Source organism: Nannobrachium achirus, assembly GCF_963921795.1.
Source record: "Nannobrachium achirus genome assembly, chromosome: 9".
Taxonomy (NCBI): Eukaryota; Metazoa; Chordata; class Actinopteri; order Myctophiformes; family Myctophidae; genus Nannobrachium; species Nannobrachium achirus.
In genome coordinates, this window is record NC_137818.1 from 62,700,023 (window position 1) to 62,724,573 (window position 24,551).

Sequence of the window (24,551 nt, forward strand, 5' to 3'; positions counted from 1 at the left end):
GGTGGGGTCCCCAGATGATTAACTTAATGTCACTCAACAGTAAACAAACCAACATAAAGTGTAGGTGTATAGAGGGTATCTGCACATCTCTAAAGCGACAATTTAAAGACTTTTTAATACCTCTAAAATGACAAATTCAACATTGGCCAAATTGTCAACTATTAGAGGCAGAAATTATTAAACTAGCTGATCTACATGCTCACAATGCCTCGCGTTGTGAGCATGTAGATCTGCTATTTTCACAATAGAACCATGTTATACAAAAATAATGCCTCAACTCTTGGTGCTCGTCAGGGTGAGGGTGTCACCAGTTAAAATATGGTTATTTTGGGGGTCATGGCCTGAAAAGGTTGAGAACCACTGCACTACAACACTGCCAACGGCTCCGATGTCCAACTCTTATATATTACCATTCGTATCTAAAAGAGTCTGTGCCCCACCGAACCATTTTGACCTGAAAGAGTGGAATTTGGCTGGTGGCTTGGTTAGGGTTTTCGATTCCCCCACTCAAACGTACGTCAATCTTTTGTTCCTGCAAGGCAAGCGTACGTCTCACCACTATGGCGTTTCTCTCTGTCACGGCGTGGAAAGTAAACAGGGTTTAAAACAAATGTATTACTTTAATAAGAGCATATACTGTGTTAATAGTGCAGTACTACAAGGGCATTCATATGTAAACCAACAACAAAAGTGTCTGTAATGCATTAAAAAACGGAGGCAGCACTCAAGCAACCGTGATAAAAAAAAGAAAAAATCAGTTGGGTGCGTTGCATGCTTTTCTTTCACAAAAAGAAAAAACGAAACAAAAGAAAAACGTTATGTTCAAGGCACTACATTCCTTCAGATATCTCCAACATAAACACGGCCCTGTCATCTCACGCCACTGTGTTTTGGATTCTAATGTAGTGTTTTCAAGTGGACATAAATTGAGAGAAAGGCTAAATGAATGTTGGAAATGGCATTAAAGTAGGATATCGTCACTGTCGGGGCAGAAACCTCGTATCTCCAAGTTTAAAATGTGTACGTTCTTTCCCAAAGTAAAGCCCGGCGTCGTCACACAAGGCCGTCGCACAAAAGTAGTGAAAACAGCAGATCTACAAGCACACAACGCCTCGCGGTGCGAGGCGCTGTGTGCTTGTAGATCGGCTGTTTTCACTTGTTTAAACCATTTTTAAAATGATAATGCAAAACGAACGGTTTTGGCCATACAAGGTTTCCACCCGACAACGACGATATGGTGAAACGTCGTATTGGGATCACTGACGTTATGTCTTAGTATGGCTATGAGTTTAGTCAAGACCAAAGCCAAAAGCATTAGGAACTCAGACACCCCCACACACACACACTGAACATATATACTATACACATAGTATATATACAATAAACCGTAGGTGTTGTTATAAAGGACGCCAACTCTCAATGTATTATTTACAAGCTCACAGATTATGTACATAATGTGGCTCTAGTGTAGCGGGGCAGACTGGTGCCAGGCAATCCTTGCCCAGGAAGGGTTGTGGGGCTGCAGCCTTGACGGAATCTGGACAACGGTAGGTTAGGTCAGTGTGGGTTCCTTTAGAGGGGTCTAAATTTACCCATACAAGTCTGTAACTCTAACAGTATACAAATGGAACCAAATGGACCCTAACGGGTCCATTTGGTTCCATTTGTACACAGTCAGAGTTAAGGGGAGACCTTGACATGTGAAAGTTTGAGAAACACTGGGTTAGGTAGTCCTGGTGGTGTTGGGATAGGAGCCGTTCTCAGGGTGGTGCAGGACCAGAGGGTAGGCCGGTACCCCCGACTTTGCCATGGTAGCGTAAGGTATTACTCCTGCGGCGCCAAGCAGGCCCACGGGACCCACAGCAGACCCCACAGGGCTGGGCAAGCCTGGCCACTGCTGCCCATAAACGGGACCGGGCGCTGCCCCGCTGTAGGTGCCGGCGGCCGAAATATTATACCCAGGAGGAAGCGTGGCAGAGTTGGCACCTAAGGCTGTGGGCATCGCGGGGGCTAAAGCAGCGGTCATTGGGCAGGAGAGGGGCAGCTGGAACTTGCTGCTGTTGGAGGGGCATCTCACCTGAGACAAAAAAAAAACAGAAGTTAAAAGGTTAGAGCAACCACTTAACTCATACTCCGCGATCCCCGTAGAAACCGTAGATTTCCCGCTGTACCGCGGTGCCATGCCCGTAGATCCCGGAAGTTTAATTAGCTTTAATCATTATGAAAGGATTAAAAGTATTATCGCTGATTTTCGCTGATTCTGGCTCTTTAGGCCCGCCCCCCTAACTGTATCCGGTCATTTCCGGTCTGGACCGGATCTAGCTTTCCGTATCCAGTCTGAGCCTGGGCCATAGTCCCGCCTCCGTTGGTTTACATTGTAACAGAAGAGAAAGCTACTCGGCGATGGAACGCTCGTTTTTCAATCCGATTTTTGCGTTTGGAAACTTTGATCCAGTCTCTACACGCCTGGATTATGATCCCCGCACATATCGTGCGTTTTGTGCGCGAACGTGTCCACTTGTTACCATAACGCACAGTTGGCTTTTTTCAATGTTTTTTCATGTAAACACTGGCGGATAAGCAGGGATACAGCGTGGCAACGGATATGTCTATTTCAATGGGGTTTTTTTTATTCGAAAGCTGTCACCGAGTCTACACGTCTACTAGATGAGTCGCGCACAGATTGTGCACGATGCGTGCGCGTGCCCACGTTAAAAGGTAAGGACAATTTGGCAGCTGCTTACTACAGCTATGTTTAAAATGGCAGCAAAATTGTTAAGCCCTATATATTAAAAACAGAAGTTAAAAGGTTAGAGCAACCACTTAAGCCCTATATATTTTGTCTTAAGACAAAATAGAGAAAATAACTACTAGTAAGACGCCTAAGGGATATCTGGCCAGTGATGTATATCGGACCAGTTACCAAATCTCAACAGTGCCTTTTGAGATTGTCAGAACATGCCCATATTTGGGCATTCCCAGATATTACCTTAATATTGATGACATCGGGACAGGGATCTCCATATATGGGCATAGGACGGACAAGGACTCATGTTCTGACATCACATTGTCAACTATATATGGGCATTAAATATATGGGCATAAAGGGACATGAAGCCAGAGCGTGATGTCAGAGCAGCAAACCCATTCTATTAAGAGTGGTTCCCCTACATCACAGTGACATCAGAGCATGATGTCACTGTGACAAGGGAACCAATAGACTGTAAAAATGTGTACTGACTGACTGCCTGACACAGACAGACAAACAGACGGAGACAAGCTGCGACATGTCTCATGGTATATTGCGACATTTGGTCGCAATTATGAACAAGGTGATAACAATTCATGTCTAATGTGGTTAAAAGAATAATTCATGTGTTTTCTCTCACTGGTCCCATGCCAGATACCTCATGTGTGGCTGTGCCCATGGGTGGTGCTTTGCCTTCCAGATCCTGCCAGCGTCGTTGCTGTTTGATCTGGTTCAGGGACGGTCGAGGTTGATTGGACGCCGCCAGAGTTTCCTTTGTCCAGTCATCCACCAGTTTGTGAAGGTCATCCGTGAAGGTGCCCTTCTTGTTGTTGCTGTTGTTGGTCTGGACCTGAGCTAGCCCTGCGATTGGCTGAGGAGATGGTAAAGGTGCGGCCACAGCAGGTGGCGCTGGCGTCTGATTGGGACCAGTCGGAGCCGTTGTGGTGGTAGGAGCAGACCCTGGAAAGACGGACAGCAATTTAAACTCTACCCAGTTAGAACGCCTGCCCAGTTTCAGTTGGGTCTCTTCTCACTTCCTTCAAAGGTGTTACCAATGATACTAATGAAGGCTCGGTTCCATTTCATGTAGCACAGAGGTTCTCAAACATTTTATTTCAAGGACTCCCATAACGGGTCCATTTGGTTCCATTTGTATGCTCTCAGAGTTACACACCTTTAAGGGGTCATTTGGAACCCCCAACTGGACCACACTTTCAAACAGTGTTTCCAGTGAGCCAACATGTCATGAACAGTATCAGATTCAGCACCCTCACTCCGTTTGACCGGAATGGAACAGAGCCTTCATTAATATTATATTGGTAACACCTGTGAAAGAAGTGTGAAGCGACCCAACTTCTCTCCAAAATGGCTGTGGAGCTAATTACCAGCGAATCAGTTGGCTGCTGTGAGGTCACAGACTGTAAAACAACGAACCGGGACAGCCAACGGCTTTATTGTCAACTATAAAATCCATTCATTCTAGCCAGCTAGCCAGTTCTCAAGTACATTTAGTAAATCAGATTTGATGAAACGTATGTTCCTGTAGTTAACCATGCTGAGCAGCCAAAGGATTACAGCTTAGTTTAACGTCAAAAATTAAAACAGGAAAAAAAAATGGAAACATTGATAATGCAGGCAAACACAACATCCAGACATGTAGGCATACCGCCATGCATTATAGGATACAAACGTAAATGAAGGCATAGTGTCACATTTTCATTGCATTTTCGCAATGGCTGGCCCATTTCCCAACAAAACCTGCCACATTTGAAGTGCCAAAAAGAACACGTCAATAACACATTATGTGCCCATGCAAACATAAAATGGAACAAAAATAGACAGAGAGATAGATAATGAATGAGATAGTTACTACTACTGCGCTCTTTGCCTAGACATAGTCGTTTCAGAGTGGACCCTATGAAAAGGTAGAACAGCACAAGACAGAAACAGTTAGACCAGGACACACCGTACACCACTGTACAAACTGGCCTGACGACAAGCTGCCTCAAAGCCACACACAGCTATCAAATCACTCAGGGACAGAGGAAGAGAGAGGAAGAGAGAGTGGGGAAGAATACCAGTCACTTCGCCAAAAATCCAACTCGCCAAATCAACTTGCTAGGACACCTCGCCAATGAACAGGGTTGTCAACATTGGACTGTCAGTCCAGGAGAATCCAGGAGATTTATTTTTTAGGGGGTGCGCGGAACTCTGGTGGTGGACAATTTGGCGAGTTGGATTTTTGGCGAAGTGACCGGTTACCGTGGGGAAAGGAGGAGAGGTGGGGGGTTTAAAATCGCTGAGAAGAAATGGGAACAAGAGCCCTAGGTGTTCTTTAACATGTCGTCACTGTCGGGTGGAAACCTCGTATCTCCAAGTTTCAAATTTGTACGTTTTTTCGCGAAGTAAAGCCCTGCTTCATCACACAAGGCTGTCGGACAAAAGTAGTGAAAACAGCCGATCTACAGGCGTTGTGTGCTTGTAGATCGGCTGTTATATAAAAACGAACGGTTTTGGACATACAAGGTTTCCACCCGACAACGACGAGGTGCATTGTGCAGTCATTCCAAAAGGGTCGTAAATAGGGAAACGAAGGCCTGAAACAGAAATAGAACCCAACTCTCGCTTGCTGGGTTATTAATTTGGTTTTAGAGGAAGGCTGGTTTGCAATTAACTGAGGCCAGTCATCCAGGAAGAAGGCTCAACTACAGTACATTCACTTTCACTAATCCTAAAGGGACCATAATGTGAAGAAAAGGCCTAAAATGACAATTTTGTTAGCCTTCTACAGCAACGTGGATTAATAACTCCTGCATGGCCACATAGAGGCTAATTAGCAGACAAGAATCTGGCAAAGGCAGTTTCATTGCAGCTTTGATCGAGACAGAGATCACAGCATTGGTCGACATGAGAATGCCTGTGAATTACAAAATAAGGAACCGAAAAGTTCAAAACAAAAGGAGCACACAGCAGAGTCAGCACTTCTCATGAACATGCGAGTAACAGAGGTGGGGTGGGGTTGGAAAGGAGAACAAAGTAGAAATATTTAATGATACAGCCCTTCATACGGTGGAGTAAGTCTCCATCAGTGCCCTGCTGCAGGTGTCTGCAACCATGCACGTCTTCCCCAGTCCAAACATGAGGGACAGAGAGTTTCTCCTAGCACAGCAAACGGCCCCTGGCTTTAGTGGGAAGGTGGTGGTGGGGGGCGGGCAGTCTCTGTGTTAGTATACTGTAACTGTACCTACTAGGGGTGTAACGATACATTTTAACAACGATACGATACGCATCACGGTACATGATTGTCGAGATGATACGATATTGGTTCATTCATGGCGATATGATACGATACGATTCGATTCAATGATTTAAAATCAATATAGTAACTATTTAGCAAAGAAATTAAATCTGTGTGAAACGTGTCAATAGTGCATGTTTTTAAAGGAAAAATCTATTATTATGGATATAAATAAGTAAACACTGTGATTCTCTAGCAAATACATGGACATTATATTTCAACCCATATGGACAAACCCGCACCTTGACATGAACAGATTACAAACATTTATCGAAAGACCAAGAGAGTAGCTATATGGAATGGAAAAGTAATTAAACCCCTACTTTTTAATTTTCCTTGTTAAAATGGCATAAATACTTAGTTTCCATAGAATCAATTATTTGCACTGAAAAACGATTCGATACCGATTATCTGCATTTTAAACGATACCGATATGATACAAAGACAAAACGGTACAATATATGCTTTTGCATATCGATATAATAGATCACTGCAAATTAAAACGATTTTTCGATTCAGTTACTATATTGTTACACCCCTGGTACATACACAAGACCACACACTGGGGCAATAAAGATGAAATGAAATTGTATTTTGAGAGTATTAAATTGAATGAATTTCCTAGTGAAACTGTGGCTGTGTGCGTCTCAGCCAAACGCAGCGATGGGGCAGGGTTGAACCGCTGGAGATTCTAACGTCTATCAGAGTGCTAATTTTTGAACATTGGCGGATACCATGAGCCGCCTAAATGTCATGTCGGTCCACAAAGAAGATGAAGAAACGAGGCAGTGCTGAATAAAGTTTCTGTACTGCATTGCTCATTTCTCACCACGAATGTATTCATAAACATATTTGAGCGTACTGTTTAACTTTAAAAGGAGATCATAACCCGGCAGCCGTGTTTGTTGGTATTCAACTGTGCTCTAGTGTCTAGCATAATGCATCATGGCCGGGTGAGCAAGTTCGATTGAAATGAATGTGCGGCCATGCTTTGGACGCCATCTCCCAATTCTTTCATACCTCCGTGATCATATCTCCATGTGGAAGTGTGCTTGAGAGGTGCATAACATAATATTGGTTAAAATTGGTTAGTACTTGCTAATGTAATCACGCATAACATTTTTGTATGACAGGAGGTAAAATAAGATTAGACTTTAGATAATAATTCAATTTGTTACAATGTCTTTACCATCTATTGTTAACTACTGTATGTCTCCATGATGACTGGAGATATGCTCTAAAAAAAGGGTGAAAAACATATTTTTCATTTCAGCTCGTTAATGCTTTAACTGGGGAGGCACCATATAATAAAAATAAACGGTGGATGAAAACAATGCATTCAAAAAAATCAAACCTCGGTTCGAAGTGAAGCGGTGAATTTTCATTCTATGTGTTCTAGAGCTATGAGATCTGCATGTGTTCTAGATCTATACATTCTATGTTCTAGATCTATACTTTCTATGTGCCTCAGTTCTATGTTTTTATGAATTCTGAATTCTGAATGATTTTATCTGGAGGGCCAAATTGTCATGTGAAGCTTGACCAATCCTCAATCCTGGACGCATGATACACACAAAGCCACTCCTTGGAAGCGGCTTTCACCGCTTCAAAAATAAGCGTAAAAAGGTTTGTTCACGCTTTCTCTCACTCATGCACGCGCGCACACGCAGCACACACTCTGGGCTAAGATCTGACCTCAGGCATCTACCTGTCCATGTTTGGAGAAGACTAGCTTTAACCCCATGCATGGTGGGGATCTGCTTGCTAAAGCCAGAAAGCAGTGCTCGAAGCGCTTGTATGGAGGAACGTCAGACCCGTATGGGGGAAGGGGGTCTGAAATCTATATGACATTATGTTTGAGTCCCGGACAGTGGTCGGTGAGGAGGAGGAGGGCGAGGAAGAGGATCCACTACGTCCAGGGGCGTCACAAGGGGGGGAAAAGTGGGACTGAGTTACTAGGGCCCAAGGTGGAGGGGCCTTAATTATTTTATACTTTAGCTATTGAAAAATAGCAGATATACAAGCTCGCATTTGTAAATCTGCTATTTTTGAAAAGTTGTGAAAATGTGTGCAAATCTTTGAATATATGTATTTTTTAAGCAAACATTTGTAACTCAAATTGAGCTTCTGGGGGGTCCCTGGAATTAATATTTTGAGATGGGGGTCCGTGGCCAAATACATATCCTTTCGGGGTTCCTTGTCATGAAAAGGTTTGAGCACCACTGACATAGAAACATAGGTTTTTCAAAAAACCTTAGAAGGATTTGAAACATTCAAAGACTTGCACAAATTTTTCAAGATTTTTCAAAAATAGCAGATCTACAAGCTCGCAGCGCGGCACTCGGTGCCGCGCTGTGAGCTTGTATATCTGCTATTTTTCAATAGCTAAAGTACCCAGGGCCCAGAAATTGGTGCGACACCCCTGGGATGGAGGGCGAGGAAGAAGATCCACTAGTAGGTCAAATAGAGGAGGTGAAGTAGAAACGACAAAGGTGGGAGAATGAGTGTTGGGGGAGAGAGAAAAATAGAAAGGAACAAATACAAACAGATGGACAGTGACACGGGTCCACTGAGGAATCTAGTGCGCGGTTTGCTAGATTTATAGGTCACTCTCTCTGAAGTTTGGTGGTAAACCGTCCAGCCTGGAAAAAAACCAATATAAGAGGGAAGAAGAGAAGAGAAACAAGAAGACACTTCTGTAAAAGTGCACAGAGACAAGCATGTGAAAACCTCCGCCATTTTAACCACTTAAGGTCTTTATAAAGAAAATGGCAGATCTACAAGCTCACATGATGCACTGGGAGCTTGCTGATGTGCCAAAAAACATAAATAAGACATATTGTCTGGTGTCGGTAAACACTATGTACAAATGTCACGTGGGGCTACATAAGGGACCAAAGAGCTGCACAGGTGCCCTGAAACACACTAGAAATAGCAGGCTAAAATACTTACATAGTATATACATACAACATCATTGAAGCTTGCCACTAGCAAGCACACTAACAAACAGCATAGACAAATCCACAGAGCGGTGCCCTTAGTTACAGTATTGTGGTACCGTCTATACCCACTTTTTTCCATTTCTTTGTCTACAAACTGTTTCCGATTTTGGAGAGTTTTAAAAAGGTGCATTGTGTAGCATCTTGCCGCTTCTCACCAGGGGTTATTCCTAATTGCTGTGTGCTGCTACAACTACTTGTATACAATATTATTTATTATGTATTTTTTACTCAAAGCTCTGTTTCTGTAGCAGTCTTGTGTTTTCTAACTGCATGACAGCTGAATTTCCCCTGTGGGGTCAAAAAAGGTCTTACAGTCCATCTAAAAAAAAGGTATAAAAGTTCTGTGTTTCAAATTACATCGTTCCCATAACCTAAAGGGACTATACGTGTTTGCAAGAGGCATTGTCCCCATAATCTGGAGGATGTGTCTGTTCTTTAGATCCCATAACCCAGAGGGACTAGGACATTGGAATTGAACATTTGCTAAGCAACTGCTAGGCCACAAGTAATATACTGTAACGTTATGATACGTTTCAGAACACATTCATGAATATTATTATTAACATCATTGAAATACAGAGTATGAACATATTCACTCAGGAAAAGGTGCTATCGGTGCACCCCAAAGTTTTTATGCGTCAAGTTTGACTCAGGAGCCCGGCTGTCAGGTCGTCCAGGATTTCAACATTTTCAACCCCTGCTCCTTCCCTCAATCCGACAGATGCTACCAAACCCACTCAGGTGCCGGCTACACGGAGCTGGATATTTCTAAAGCTAGACATTTGCTAGAAATATTTTTGTGCGGATGGGGCTTGCAGCCACACAAAGCTGGATATTTTGGCCGCAAAGCTGGATATTTTTTAAACCGGATAAATCAGTGGAGAGATTGAAAAATATCCGATTCACTGGATCCGTGTAGACATGGAACCCGGATATCTCTGAAGACTTTACTGTGTGTGTGCGCTTGTCCCCCTAGTGGAGGTCTGGGGATTCCTATTATTTTAGACCTAGATATCTTTGTCGTGTGGACCTAGATGTTTTCCTATGTGGATATCTGAAAAAACGGGATGTATGAAATATCCATCTCCGTCTGGCCTAGGCCTCAGAAACACAGAAAAAAGGGTGTGTTGATGGATGTAAAATACTAACCAAAACATTTTCGAAACATCCAGAGCTGAATTTCTCCCTAACTTCATCCTTGGCACAATGATGAGGCCGTGTAGACACATATCTGAACACCATCTACAATCTGCGTGTACATTTTCGTGTGTGTGTGTGTACTTTCACATTTGAACCCCAGCGCTCCCATCCTGGTGGGATCGTTTGCCAAAAATAGCCGATCTAGCCGATCTCTTGTAGATCGTCCATTTGTGGCGAATAGATTTGGTATAGTGCAGGGGTCTTCAACAGGGGGTCCGGGACCCCTAGGGGGTCCCCAGAGTTACTACAGGGAGTCCTCCAAATCTTTGAGTGATAGAAATTTTTATTTCTCCTTTTTCATATTAACCACTTGAACCCTAGCGTCCATAATCTGAGAACTTTAGCCAAAAATAGCAGATCTACAAGCTCACAACGCCTCGCAGCGCGAGGCGTTGTGAGCTTGTAGATCTGCTATTTTTGGCAAAGAGCTTTGGTGTAGAGGGGGACGAAGAGCAGACTAAGTACAGAGTGGAAGGTCAAGTTTATTAAGTATAGACGGTTCAAGTGGTTAAATATCTGAAAACGCAAATTGACATGAATCCAAAATACACTGATGATCGTGCTGTCAAACAATAAAACTATATGGAATCTATGAACAGGTTGTGGGGGTCCCTGCATCATCTCTCTCTCTCTCAACTAAGGGGTCCTTGGCCTGAAAACGTTGAAGACCCCTGGTATAGTGAAACAAAAAGAGTGGACTGTACAGTTGGAACTCACGTCTGTTTTGACTATGAATAGAGGGCCTGAGTGGCTAACGTACCTTGGCTGGGGCGTCCGTCACTCTGCAGCCCAGCATAGATGTTGTCTGAGGAGACGGAGCCTTTGAGGGAGCAGGGCTGCTGCGTGTGGACCATCTCTGGGGCTCCCATGTCGGGCCGGGTGCTGGAGCTGCTGCTGCCGCCGGAGCGCAAGGAGCTGTCCGACACCACCGAACTTTTGGCCGGAGAGCTGGAGTCACTGGCGCTCTCACCTTGGTGGCGACACGCGGGAAAGAGGATGCTAGTCAAAATGGCTTCCTTAAAGATGATACACCATGCATTTAAAAAGTATTTGTCATATTGTTTATGTCCCAAAAACGTTTTTCAAAAGGTTTGAGGCTAAATTACCACTCCTAAATAGAGAGCCTCTCTCATTTTTGAATGGCTCTCAGAGCATTTTCAGCTGCAGTACCACCTTTGGCCTGAACTGGCCAGCCATCGTCAAAGAAAAGGTCCTTTTCACTTTAATGGAGCTCAGTCAGTCTCTTCTTGAGAGACCACTATGTCAGTGGTTCTCAAACCTTTTCATGTGAAGGACCCCCAAAATGATATGTATTTGGCCACAGACCCGCATCTCAAAATATTTAGTTCCAGGGACCCCCCCAGAAGCAAAATTTGAGATACAAACGTTCGCTTTTGCACACATTTTTACAACCTTTTCAAAAATAGCAGATCTACAAGCTCGCAGCGCGGCACTCGGTGCCGCGCTGTGAGCTTGTATATCTGCTATTTTTCAATAGCTAAATAATTAAATAATTCTAGGCCCTAAAATGGGTTAAAAGTTCAAGAAATGTACACATCACACAAACACACCTTTCTTCTCAGCGTTGGTGCTGTTGATGTTGTTTCGGAGCTGTTGCACGGTGGGGTTGAGCAGCTTGCCAGTCTTCAGCTTGTTCTTGCTCGCCCTGCGTCTGCGGCCACTAGGGGGCGCGGCGTGCAGCAGACCGACACTGGGGGGCAGAGTTTTACCGAGGTCCTTGTACAGGCCCTCGATCTCGCTCCGCTGGTACGCCTGCAGCTCAGAGATCTCCTTCATGTGTCTGATGAAAAAAAAAGAAGTGTTGTTTTTGACTGCAAATGTTGATTTAGTTTTAGCCATAGTCTTTTGAATAAAATGTCTTTTAGTTTTAGTCATAATTTAGTCACCTGAAAAGTTTTAGTTTTACTCTAATTTTAGTCAACTAAATATCATAAGATTTTAGGAGACTAAATCTACAGTTGATTTAGTCAACTGAAATGTACTTTGGCAGGCCTTGATGTCATCGTAATGACTGATTTCACACTTGGTTGTGTGCTGAAAATAGCCGATCTACAAGCTCGCAGCGCGACGCGTTGTGAGCTTGTAGATCTGCTATTTTCAGCACGCAACACCTGTGAGCAAGCAAACATAAAATTACTCTCTTCTCCACTAGTCCCTCCCTAACGTTTTAGTCTAGTTTTTATTTTGTTGACGAAATTGTCAATATATTTAGTCTTAGTTTTTGTCATCACAGCTTAGTTTTTATTTTGTTTTTATTTAGTTTTCGTCAGTGAAAAAAACACAGTCGACAAACATTTTTCGTCATAGTTTTAGTCGACGAAATCAACACTGGGCACTAATAAAGACCGTACCCCATTCCTCTGTTGGTTGTCAAAGATATTGCCTTGGCGGATTCCAGAAAGGTCATCGAACTGACTGCCTATTAAAGCTCTGCACCGTTTTATGAGCACATCAACCAGGGCCCTGTAGTCTGATTTATACTTAGCTGGGCGGCGGTGCTGCGCACCGAAAATAGCCAATATACAAGCTCACAATGTGTTTCGATGCAACTCGTGGTGAGCTTGTAGATCGGTTGTTTTTTGTGCGCAATCAAGTGTCTAAGCCAGGGGTGGGCAACTTTGATGATGGAGAGGGCCACTATATTTCCACCTTCACTCCAGAGGGCCACATTGCATATTGCTATGTCCTACTTTGTCATTTTAGTAACGCGTACAATAGAAGCACTACAAGCATACAATAGCCGATCTACAAGCTCAGAACGCATCGCGCTGCGATGCGTTTTGAGCTTGTAGATCGGCTATTTTCGCTTTGGAATCCTGAATTATTTTTTGTTATTTCTTAATTGGAATCCTGAAATGTAACATTTAGTTTTAATTTCAAACGCATTTGTTATATACTCATGTTAACTTTATGAACCTAAATACAAATACATTGGACAAAAAAAATACATTTTAATACTACTATAGTAGTCATTAAGCTACTAATATATAGACTGACGGAATTAAAGCAGGTCATGTTTGGAATTGTAACAGGTGAAATCAATAATATATCAGTATTCCGGTATTAACCTGCGGGCCGCATTAAGTGAAGGTGGGGGCCGCATGTGGCCCCCGGGCTGCCAGTAGCCCATGTATGGTCTAAGCTGTCTAAGTGTGAGCTTTCTTGGGGATTTATACTGCCGGTAGGCTTGTAACAACTATGTGTGAGTGCTGTTTGAGTGTGTCTTACTTCTCTCTCAGCCTCTGCAACTCCTTCTTCATGTCGTTGTCCTCAAACTCTGAGTCGTTGTCGCTGCTGACGTAGGCGTTCGCTCCCCCGGGAGGCGAGGTGGCGTGGCCGTTCATCGCCACGGCCTGGCGACTCGGCGACTCGGACCTCTGCGCGCCGGCGCCACGGCCCGAGCGGCGGAAGAAGGCCACCGCCCTCTTCATGAGGTCGCTCCCGCTGTGCTCGGAGAGGGCGTGGGCCGGGGGAGGGACGTGGTGGTGCGGGGAAGGCGGGGCAAAGGCGCTGCCATCCTCGTCCTCCGCCGAGTCGGAGCAGAGGCGGAACAGGCGCGGCCGGTGGGTGGGGGCGTCGATGGTGTGGGCGCGGGGGATGCGGGTGGGGGTGACGTCGGGGCTGGAGGCGCGGTAGAAGTCGGGAGGGGCGGAGTAGCGGTTGCTGCCGTGAGGAGGCCAGGGCGTCGCCGCTTCCCCCTCCTCGGCGGCGGCCGTCACGGAGAACCGGCCCACGGCCACGCATCCCTGCTCTCGTCTGCCCGCGCCCTGCGCGTGCGCGTGAGACCCCCCAGAGCCGCTGGAGTGCGTCTGGGAGCTGCAGGAGCTGCAGCTCTTCCTGGTCTTCTCCAGGCGACAAACGACGTCTGGAGGAGTCGGGACAATCTGAGGAGATGGAGAAGACGGTGTTCATAACCACTTGAAAGCAGTGGTTCTCAACCTTTTCAGGTCGCGACCACCAAAATAATCATATTTTAACTGGGGACCCTCCCACCCTGACGAGCACTAAGAGTCGAGGCATTCCATTTTGTATAACAGTTCTATTGTGAAAATAGCTGATCTACATGCTCACGTGGTGAGCATGTAGATCTGCTATTTTCATGATAGTGTAATATACAAATGAGAGAAAACAATGTTGCACATCTATACTATAATTTTGCGAATGTCTGTCTGTCTGAGTGAGTGAGTGAGTGAGTGAGTGTCTGTCACAGCGTTTCTCCTCAGTGGCTGGAGCAATTGATCTGAAATCGCATCACCATTAGCATATGAACACACCTGACATAACTGTGAAGCCCGTTTGTCAATTTCACAAATCGTATGCTGTATATTAGCATTTTTATGCTGTATCTATATCTATTTAGCCTACAGTACCTTTTGTGACCACACATGTTAAGGGAGGGGCGCTGTTGTTCAGGCCATGCACAATCACACACAAACCCACACACACACACACACACACGGGGGGAGGGGGGGGGGGAGTGTGTGTGTGTGTGTGCAGGCGGGCGGGCGGGCGGGCTGGGGGGGGACAGTATCTCTGTAGCCATTAAACGAAACGGGTTTCTTACATTGATGCTCCTACAGTACATCATGCAAGCACCAGTTAAAGTTACTTTCCATCCCTCATATACTGTGTGCACAGTGCACATCCCATAACCCACACACTGCACATCATTTTGGAGCTCATATCTTTGAACGGGTAAGGGCTAGTTATGTTAATCGACCCACAGGTTGAGAACCACTGACTTAAAAGGGGCATAAAAACTACAGCATGAAACGGCCTCTTAGTCTATATACAGGTTAGACTATGAGAAATCAGGACTTGGTCAAAATATCGTTATAACAGATGTGCCTATGTGGAGTGTAGTCTTACTTGGAAGCGGTTTTTGGCGTTGAATGAACCGGTAACCACATCCTTCTGGTTCAATAACCCGTTCGAGACTTCAGGGGAGGAGAAAACAAAATTATTAGTATCGTGACATAAACGTCTGAAACACTTGTCAAAGTGTGTCTAGTGCGAGGCCAGCTCCCGTCACTCACCTGCCACTGCAGAGCCTCCCACACTATCTGTGTGTTCAAGAATCTGGGGCTGAAAAAGAACGAGACAAACAAGGGGTCAGAAGGTTCCCATGTGTAAATCAGATTGCGTGTTGCTAACCCATTATCATGTGCTGGCCTCAGAACTGTCAGGCCCGGATTTCTTTTTTTAGGCAAAGCACAGATGCCAGATAGAGAGGAGCAGATAATGATAAAACATCTGGTTGACAGCAGTTAATTTAGCCCATTTAGAACGGGTACACACTATAGTGTATAATTATTTTATACTTTAACTATTGAAAAATAGCAGATATACAAGCTCACAGCGCGGCACCGAGTGCCGCGCTGCGAGCTTGTAGCGGTGCCACGCTGTGAGCTTGTAGATCTGCTATTTTTGAAAAATCGTGAAAATTAGAATTTTGACCGATTCTTTTGAATCCTTCTAAGGTTTTTTTGAAAAAACCTATGTTTCTATGTCAGCAATCTGGCCAGCCATCGTCAAAGAAAAGGTCCTTTTCACTTAACTGGAGCTCAGTTAGTCTGTTCTTGAGAGACTACCATGTCAGTGGTTCTCAAACCTTTTCATGTGAAGGACCCCCAAAATGATGTGTATTTGTTCACGGACCCGCATCTCAAAATATTTAGTTCCAGGGACCACCCAGAAGCAAAATGTGAGTTACAAACGTTCGCTTTGAAAATACATACTGTATATCCAAAGATTTGCACACATTTTCACGACATTTTCAAAAACAGCAGATCTACAAGCTCGCAGCGCGGCACTCGGTGCCGCGCTGTGAGCTTGTATATCTGCTATTTTTCACTGGTTAAAGCATTCAATAATTCTAGGCCTAAATGGGTTAGTTACCCTCCCCGTTCTCCCGAACACGGCATTAGTCTTGATGATTACAGGCGATGGTAAAAATCAGTGATTACAGGCGATGGTAGAGTCAATGTTAAACTGCAGTGAAAGGATTCAGAGACGCGGCCAAAAACTTGGGCACTGATCAATGTCTGAAGACTCCCCCGCACATACACGGCTCGAGATTGCGGCTACTTATGCCGAGCTCTGCTGCACTAACGCGTGCCAACACACTATGTCAGAAAGTACTTTTTTTAATTGCATTTTCAAGTTGATAAAGGAGGTGAGGCGATTACGGAAAGAAACCGGCTCCGACTGTGAACGAGAGATGGGGCTGTGTTTGTGAGCTGCTAGGCAGAAGACGAGTCATAGGAGAACGCATAGCGACTATAAACACCATGGCCAATGTAATGATGTATACCTCATACACCAGGGTTCCCCAATTAGTTTTCCCCAAGGGCCGAATTATGTCTAGTAGGGTACCAAGCCGAGGGCCACAACATTGCAGGGGGCGACAGCGTCGTTCCTGCTACTCCAGCGACTGCGACAGTTCAGATATCGTCGTTGTCGGGTGAAAATCGTGTATGTCCAAAACCATTCGTTTTGCATTTATCATTTTAAAAATTATTTAAACTAGATCTACAAGCAAACGTTGTGTGCTTGTAGATCTGCTGTTTTCACTACTTTTGTGCGACGGCCTTGTATGATTTGCGAAAGAATGTACAAATTTGGAGATACGAGATTTCCACCCGACAACGACGATATACTAGTGTTGTTGCTGCTCGTATACCACCATTATTACTGGGGTTGGTGTGGGCCAGACAGTAGCCCCCCGCGGGCCGCAAATGGCCCGCGGGCCGCCTATTGGGGACCCTGTCATACACTATATTTGCATTGCTATTCTTTTATTACTTCGAAATGCCAATTATATAAAACAAATGGGGTGTGAAATTGAACGAGTAAAAACACAGTTGAAGATCTGATAGGAATCAGTATAGAGGCCGGCTCCTCCTCTTGAGACGTTTGACGCCTCGGTCTCAGTGAAGAGATGGATGGAAGAGGGACTGACAGCCAAGAGACTTGGCCCCCCCCGTCTTCGGTGGCACCTTATCCCTTATTTCGGCGGCGCCTTATGCCTAATCGTTTAAGGCATTTTTTTGTATTTTGAAAAACATTTTAACTGGTTTAATGACAGGGGCCACAAGGTGCCACTAGAGTGACAGACATTTCTCCATTGGCCTTCGCTCTAACTTCCGGGTACACAGGCAGAAGTGGGGTTTCACTGCAAACACTGTTATGAACGAAGACCGGAGGAAGTGAGCTAACAGTTAGCTATCGGCTTCTTTATTTTTTAGAAGCCCGATCTGAAGCTATTTAGCCGCAAAAAAACGTTGTCGCTGCCCTGGGAACACAGTTCAGAGAAAAAGGTCTCTAAAGATGTGAGTTTGTATTGGAGTCGGCGGCGCGGTGCGGCGGCGTTACCCAATTACGGGCCGATGTAAACAGAATCGCGGCCCGGGGCATGGATGGAAATTTAGACCGGGGCTTCGTTGAGGCCTCCGATTAATTAATTCATTTTATTAAAAATCCTGGACTAGATCGGGTGCCTTATTTTATTAAAAATCCCGGACTAGATCGGGATCGGCACCCCGAAATACGTTGCGCCGCCGAAAGTATAGATTGAGTTTTTTTTGGGGGGCTCTAAACTTTATTCTAAACCATTTTCAATGGAATAAATCGTTGGACCATCTAGACTCGGTCGTTGGGAAGCGTAGGACGAGCCAGGACCACCCACATCTCTACAAGCAGCTCAGGGTAAGTAAAATAGCAAAAAAAACATTGTATTGTATTGAAAAAATCCCGAACTTGTCCTGGATAGGCACAAGAAGGGTTAAAATAGTGAACATAGCCGATCTAAAAGCTCATAGCGTGTAGATCCAAGTAAAAAAGCCCTACACACATAGGCCTGTCACAATTATTACATAATCGTCTAATCATAATTATTTGACATAATCGCAATTATGTTGTCATAATCGTCCTAATCGTTACCATGTTGAAAAGTTTCATATATTTTCATACATGTTCAAAAATAGTGGAAATAGCAGATCTACAAGCTCACAACGTGTCGTGATGCAAAGTGTTGTGAGCTTGTAGATCGGCTATTTCCACTATCAATTTTATTTTTTAAATAAAGTATAAAGTTATAAAGTAATTTCTTTGTACAGTATATTTAGGCTGTGTGTTAAATTTGCCATGTGCAACTTCAAAGCCTACAAGCCAAACGGAAATGTAATTATCAACGACAAAAACACAATTAGCCAGTAGCTATGCCCCTCCCGAAAAAGCTTTTGTCCCAATGCTAGCTTAGCAACCGGCAGCTTGCCAAGGCTATTGCCAAGGCAAACCTTGGCAAGGAGGAAGTTATTCTAAGCTAGCTTTCTACAACAGCTTTTTGGGAGGGGCATAGCTACTGGCTAATTAAATCGTTAATCGCAATTATTACAGTGACAATTAATCGTCATGTAAAATGTCATAATCGTGACAGCCCTACACACACAAACAGGTTTATTGGTACCAGAGGTTCCCCCTGGGGGTCCGTGGCAGCAGTGGAAGGCTGGGTGGGCGTGTGCTCCTGGTAGAGCAACGTCCTCAGCTTCTCGTCCAAGGTCTTGATGGTGCAGTCCACAAACTCCACCCGACGAGGCACTTCACTGTCCGACTCCCCCACGCTGCTAGGCTGCTGCTGGGACTGGCAGGCCTGGTGGGCCGGGCTCGGGGGCTGGGAGGAGGAGGAGGCGACCGCGCCAGGCTGCATGGGCGTGGCATAGGGTTGCTGCAGGACCACCGGTTGCTGGGAGGCTGCCGGCGGGGGAGGCTCGCCGGTAGGACTGACCATTTGATTGGATGTGGCCGAGGCCGAGCGACCGACGTCCCCTTTGTGTCCTCCTGCGCTCACGTCCAGGGATACTGGCGGCACGATGGCGCAGCACGGGATGTCCGTCACCATGGAGACGGCCGGTGTGCAAGGCTCGTCCGCGCGAGGGGAGTCGTAGCGGCTCAGGCCGACGCTGGCGGCGGAGGGTTGAGGCTGCTGGATGGAGGGTTGAGGCTGCTGGATGGAGGGTTGAGGCTGCTGGACGTGCGCCCGGGCCGCACCGGGGTCCTGGGGTTGTACGGCGTTCTGAGCTGCGGGGGCTCTGGGGGGCAGGGGGGCCGACGCCGCGTCATTGCCGGATCTGACCGAGGACGGGGCTGACGCGTCACACTCTGCAAAAACAGAGATGGGAGAAAGTTAGAAAGCCGAGTTTATTATTTAGTTAATTGAACCAATTGATTTGAATGATTATAAAAAGGTCAGATTTTTTTTTAAATAGTGAAAATAGCTGATCTACAAGCTCAACGTACTACTTGTAGGTCCACTATTTTTACTATTTTTGTGTGACACCTTTGTTCGACAATGTATAAAATAGGGCTTACATGTTTAGTCAGATTATCAATCTGTTTAATCAGATTATCAATCGATTTCGTACATTTATACTATTAACTCATTGAGTGCCTATCCCGAATTAGTTCGGGATATATTATCGCATCCCAGAGTGCCTATCCCGAACTAGTTCGGGATATAAAAAAAAAAAAAAAAAAAAAAAAAAATTGAAAAATTTTTTTTTGATTTTTTTTTTTGGACCCCATCAAATCTAGTGAACATGATTTCAATCGCGATTTTGCATGTTCCACCCCCATACAACCCCATCTAACATACAGGGCAGCCATGTTTGTTTACATAACATGTAAAACATAATGGCGATTATCTCAAGAATGCCTGAACGGATTTCCAATCGGATTTTTTTGTTTCAAAGCTTTGAACAAACTGCACAAATCCACTCCAATTTTTAGAGCTCATTCTTCTCTGTTTTTTTCCCATGCATGAGGTGTGCAAGGTTTAATCATGGCTAAGTTGACGAAAATAAGGCTTCTAAAATGCTTGGTAGCCAATAGCTAACTTCAAGCTAACTTCATCCTCTTCCTGTACATGCACAAAGGAAAGTGTTCAGGCAAGTCATGGCTGCAGGGCTTCTGCATATACCAGCATATCTCTATGGGATTTTCTATGGCCACTGGGCGCCCTCTAGTGGTGAAAGGGGTGGCACTAAATGAGTTAATACAAATAAATCAATTCATATTCGATTTGTTGATATATGAAAATTCAAATATAAATATACAATCAGAAAATCTAAATACTCAATATTATTCAATCGGACAGAAAATATTCAATAGTCCCTAAAGAGGACAGAGTGCTGTGAGTGACGGATTGTTGCATCCATTGTCTTCTTCCATCAGGTTGGGATGGGACTGGGAGTGGACTTGGTAAGTTGGTTCAGGCCCGGAGTCTCTGCAGCAGCATGCTTATGTAACTGACCTCCACACAGCTCAACACTAATGCACACACTGCTTCTTCAGCAGCATCCGCAGGCCAATCATATAGACATCCTATTGTTGCTAGGAGACAAGGTGAACCCCTTGTCAACATCCTAGGGCTGGATCAATGTCAGCATTATTTCCAGGTTTTTCCTCGATTACGAGCTTATAAAACAGTGAAAATAGTTTTTAGGCCACCATTGTACAACAAAGTAATATTACAAGGTTAAATGTTTAATCAGACTAATTAATTTAGCTCATAAAAAAATCTAGAAAATGTAAATGTTTTCTTGTCAACAATAAAATGATCAACAACAAAAAAAGCTGCTTCTCATTTGATAATCATGAGCAAGATTACGTCATTACTGGATTCAATATATTTCAGTTAATTCTAACATCCTATCTGTTTACACTCCTACAGCAGCAAATACAAATAATTATGTTGTTTAATAATAATGGGGGAAAAAGTTAGGTAAAGTAGCTAACTAACGGTTGTGTCCGATAGCTTGTCCTTTAAAACAGGCAGTTCACAAATGTTTGAGTGTTCAGGAGAGCATGGTTATCGTTTACAGCCTGAAACCATCTACACAGACTATTAATTCAATGTCTGCTGTAATAAGCACATCCAATGGAAGGTTACGCCAATCTCCATTAGCTAAATTAAGAGTCCAATTGTGTCCATTAGCCACGTGAGACTGCTGATGTGTAGAACACATTAACATACTCCGGCCCGTACACCGTGTGTGTGATTTTGTGACAACAGCACTTTATTATTATAATAAAGTGCTCTCATTATTATTGCAATATTACCGTATATAATTATATAAAAAAAGTTATAATATTGACTTTGTGTGCGCCAATAAAAAATATTTGTCACCAGTAAAAAAATATATCCTGAAACATACATATAGCCACTTCCAACGTGGTGACCCTAGTTTGGGCATGCCATTGTGGGTGACAATTGTATTAATTTCTTTCCCGATCCACAAGCACCCAATCCGTCACAATGGGACTTTTAGAGCGGGAGGAAGCGAGGGAGGGAGGAAATAGGATTATGTGGACTTTTTATTTGACATCAGTAAATATAAAAATCAAACCAATCGGTTCGAAGTGGAGCGGTGAATCTGTGCAGCTATACTGTGTGTGTGTGTGTGTGTGTGTGTGTGTGTGTGTGTGTGTGTGTGTGTGTGTGCGTGCGCGCGGTGCGTGTGTCTGGGCCGTCCAACAGTGCCCTGCAACAGTGCCCTTCTCAATCTTTTCCCGTTTTTATAGGCTACTTTTATAGGCTACGCAACAGGGACAAACATACATACATACATACATACATACATACACACAGTCAAAGCGAAACATTTGGAGCTCACCGCTCCAAAAATGTACATTTACAGCGTTATAACTCAAGACAAGACTATACTGTACCGTTGGCGGCAGAGACATGTGACGAGGTGGTCTCTCTGTCTGGTGTGGGCGTCTCAGCCACGGGGCAGATGATGAACCAGCGCTTCCCAGTGTGGAGGACTGTCAAGGACGACAAACACACCATACACTCAAACACAACAACTAGAACATCCTCCGTGGGGCTGTCACAATTATTACATAATCGTCTAATCGTGATTATTTGACATTATCGCAATTATTTTGTCATAATCGTGAATGTTGAAACATTTCCGAAATAGTGGAAATAGCAGATCTACAAGCTCACAACGCGTCGCGATGTGAGCTTGTAGATCGGCTATTTCCACTATCAAAGTTATTTTTTAAGTAGTAAGTTGTCAAATATGTCAGTAATTTCTTTGTATATTTAGGGTTTGTGTCATATCTGCCATGTACAACTTCAAAACCTAAAAGCCAAACAGAAATGTAATTATCAACCACAAAAACACAATTAAATCGTTAATCGCCAATTATTTGAGTGACAATTAATCGTCATGTAAAATGTCATATCGTGACAGCCCTAATCCTCCGTGGGGCAAAAGAACTGAGATAGGAAGGAAGGGTGCAAAAATGCAAACTCAAACCGCGAGGCAACCGATCGGACACGGAGATCGCCCCCGCCTCCCCTGACACCTCATTTATCAAATCGTCGTTGTCGGGCGGAAACCTTGTATGTTCAAAACCGTTTGTTTTGTATTTATCATTTTTAAAATGATTTAAACTGGTGCAAACAGACGATCTACAAGAACACAACGTCTTGCACCGCGATGCGAAAATATGTACAAATTTGAAACTTGGAGATATGAGGTTTCTGCCGGACAGTGACTAAATCCGCTTCCATCTCAATACCTTGCCACAACAATAGGGGCTCTATTATGATCCAGGTCTTATGCCTTACCCCCCGGCTCCACCGGGCGCGTCGAGCGTCGCGTCAACGTCAACGCAGGGAACGCTCCCGTTTTAATCAATGAAGGGTGCTCCACTGCCGACGTCAACGTCCGCGTCGGACGCTCAAATTCGCCCCGGTTCATTTTTTGACGGCGTCCGACGCCGGCACGACGCCGTCATTTTGGTGGAGCCCTAGCCCTATGCCTTAACTTCTTTGCCTTTTTTTTTACTATATATACATATTTTTTTAAATATTTCAAATAGCTGATCTGCAAGCTCACAACGAGCAGATGTAGATCAGCATTTGAAGTATTTAAAAATGTTTTTCAAAATAGTAAAAAAAAGGCAAAGAAGTTAATGCATAAGGCATAAGACCTGGATCATAATAGAGCCCATTGTCTTCAAAAGAAGGCAAATCCCACTGTGCCTGTGGTTAACCGGACATTGACCGAGTTCTTTTTATTCCGGACTAGGGGTGTTAACAGTTAATCAAAATAATTGATTTAATGGATAAAACAAAATAGCTATTTTCATTCAAATCGAATACCAAATTTCAGCTTTTTCCCCTTTTCTTTCTTCTTGCCATTATAGGCAAGACCAAAAATGTCTACAGCAGTGGCTCAGGGTTAGAGTGGTCGGTATGGCAACCGCGAGGTTCCCAGTTAGATCCCCCAGAGTTAAGGCGGATTCACACTGCAGTCCGATTGATTTGAACCGTTCCCGAAACCGTTCCCCGCTGACCAGCATTCACATGGCCAAAATTTGTCTGTGCCTGGACTCCCTGGAGTACACTTCATTCAACTGTAATTGTGTTTTTGTGCCTCCCGGGGGCGCTGTTGACTATGGGGCTTTGGGAGATATAAAACTTCATGTCACAGAATTTAGAGCGAATATTAAAGTTTTACTGTGTTCCTGACTTGAGTTGTAACAATAACAGAACAACTTACTGTCTTTGAAACATTACAATGTAACGCCGTCTGTAATCATCGCACAACAGTAACGTCACTGGCGCATCCTTGGTATCTTAAAGGAGTAGTTCACCCCCAAAATGACTTTTTTTTCTCTATTGATTACTCACGCCATGGAGAGTAGAGTTCAATAATATTTTTTGGTTTTTGTCACATTCCTAAGACAAGAATAATGATTCGAATAAATTTACCCCCATTGATTCCGGATGGGGACCCGTTTCAAAACGGGTCCCCATCCGGAACGAATGGGGGTACATTTATTGTTATCACATTTTTGTCTTAGGAATGCGACAAAAAACTAAAAATATTATTGAACTCTACTCTCCATGGCGTGAGTAATCAATAGAAAAAAAAAGTCATTTTGGGGGTGAACTACTCCTTTAATAGTGACGTCACGGACCGATCCTTGTCATTTTCATCCTTGCAGAAGCGTCACTGCTTCCTTGTTTATGGAACAATAGTTTCACATTGCAGCGCACCGTTCTTGAGGACGCATCATGCGGACTCTAGACCACCTCCGGAGGTGGTCTCGGGGCCGGCGTTTCTGAGGACAGTACGCATGCTTCACACTATCAAAACATCTGCCAAGAAGCCTCGAGTGTGCACTTGAGACCGCAGTGTGAATCCGCCCTCAGTGTCCAAGTGTCCTTGAGCAAGACTCTGAACCCCTAATTGCTTCCGAT

At 44.3% G+C, this 24,551-nt stretch overlaps 1 protein-coding gene across 3 annotated transcripts in view; it reads right to left on the minus strand.

Annotated features, from left to right (window-relative positions):
- Window positions 1-1,674: 1,674 nt before the first annotated feature.
- The window catches only part of LOC308291911 (serine/threonine-protein kinase WNK2), an 82,389-nt gene continuing 59,512 nt past the window's right edge, over window positions 1,675-24,551 (minus strand). For all 3 annotated transcript variants that reach the window (XM_080734054.1, XM_080734053.1, XM_080734052.1), the window contains 9 exons: window positions 21,998-22,096; window positions 18,738-19,429; window positions 15,307-15,355; window positions 15,140-15,207; window positions 13,499-14,154; window positions 11,821-12,050; window positions 11,010-11,219; window positions 3,408-3,709; window positions 1,675-2,077 (listed from right to left, as the gene is read on the minus strand). In XM_080734054.1, coding sequence (XP_080590180.1) covers window positions 1,724-2,077; window positions 3,408-3,709; window positions 11,010-11,219; window positions 11,821-12,050; window positions 13,499-14,154; window positions 15,140-15,207; window positions 15,307-15,355; window positions 18,738-19,429; window positions 21,998-22,096 — 2,660 coding nt within the window. In that variant the 3' untranslated portion in view covers window positions 1,675-1,723. The remainder of the gene's footprint in view (window positions 2,078-3,407; window positions 3,710-11,009; window positions 11,220-11,820; window positions 12,051-13,498; window positions 14,155-15,139; window positions 15,208-15,306; window positions 15,356-18,737; window positions 19,430-21,997; window positions 22,097-24,551) is intronic.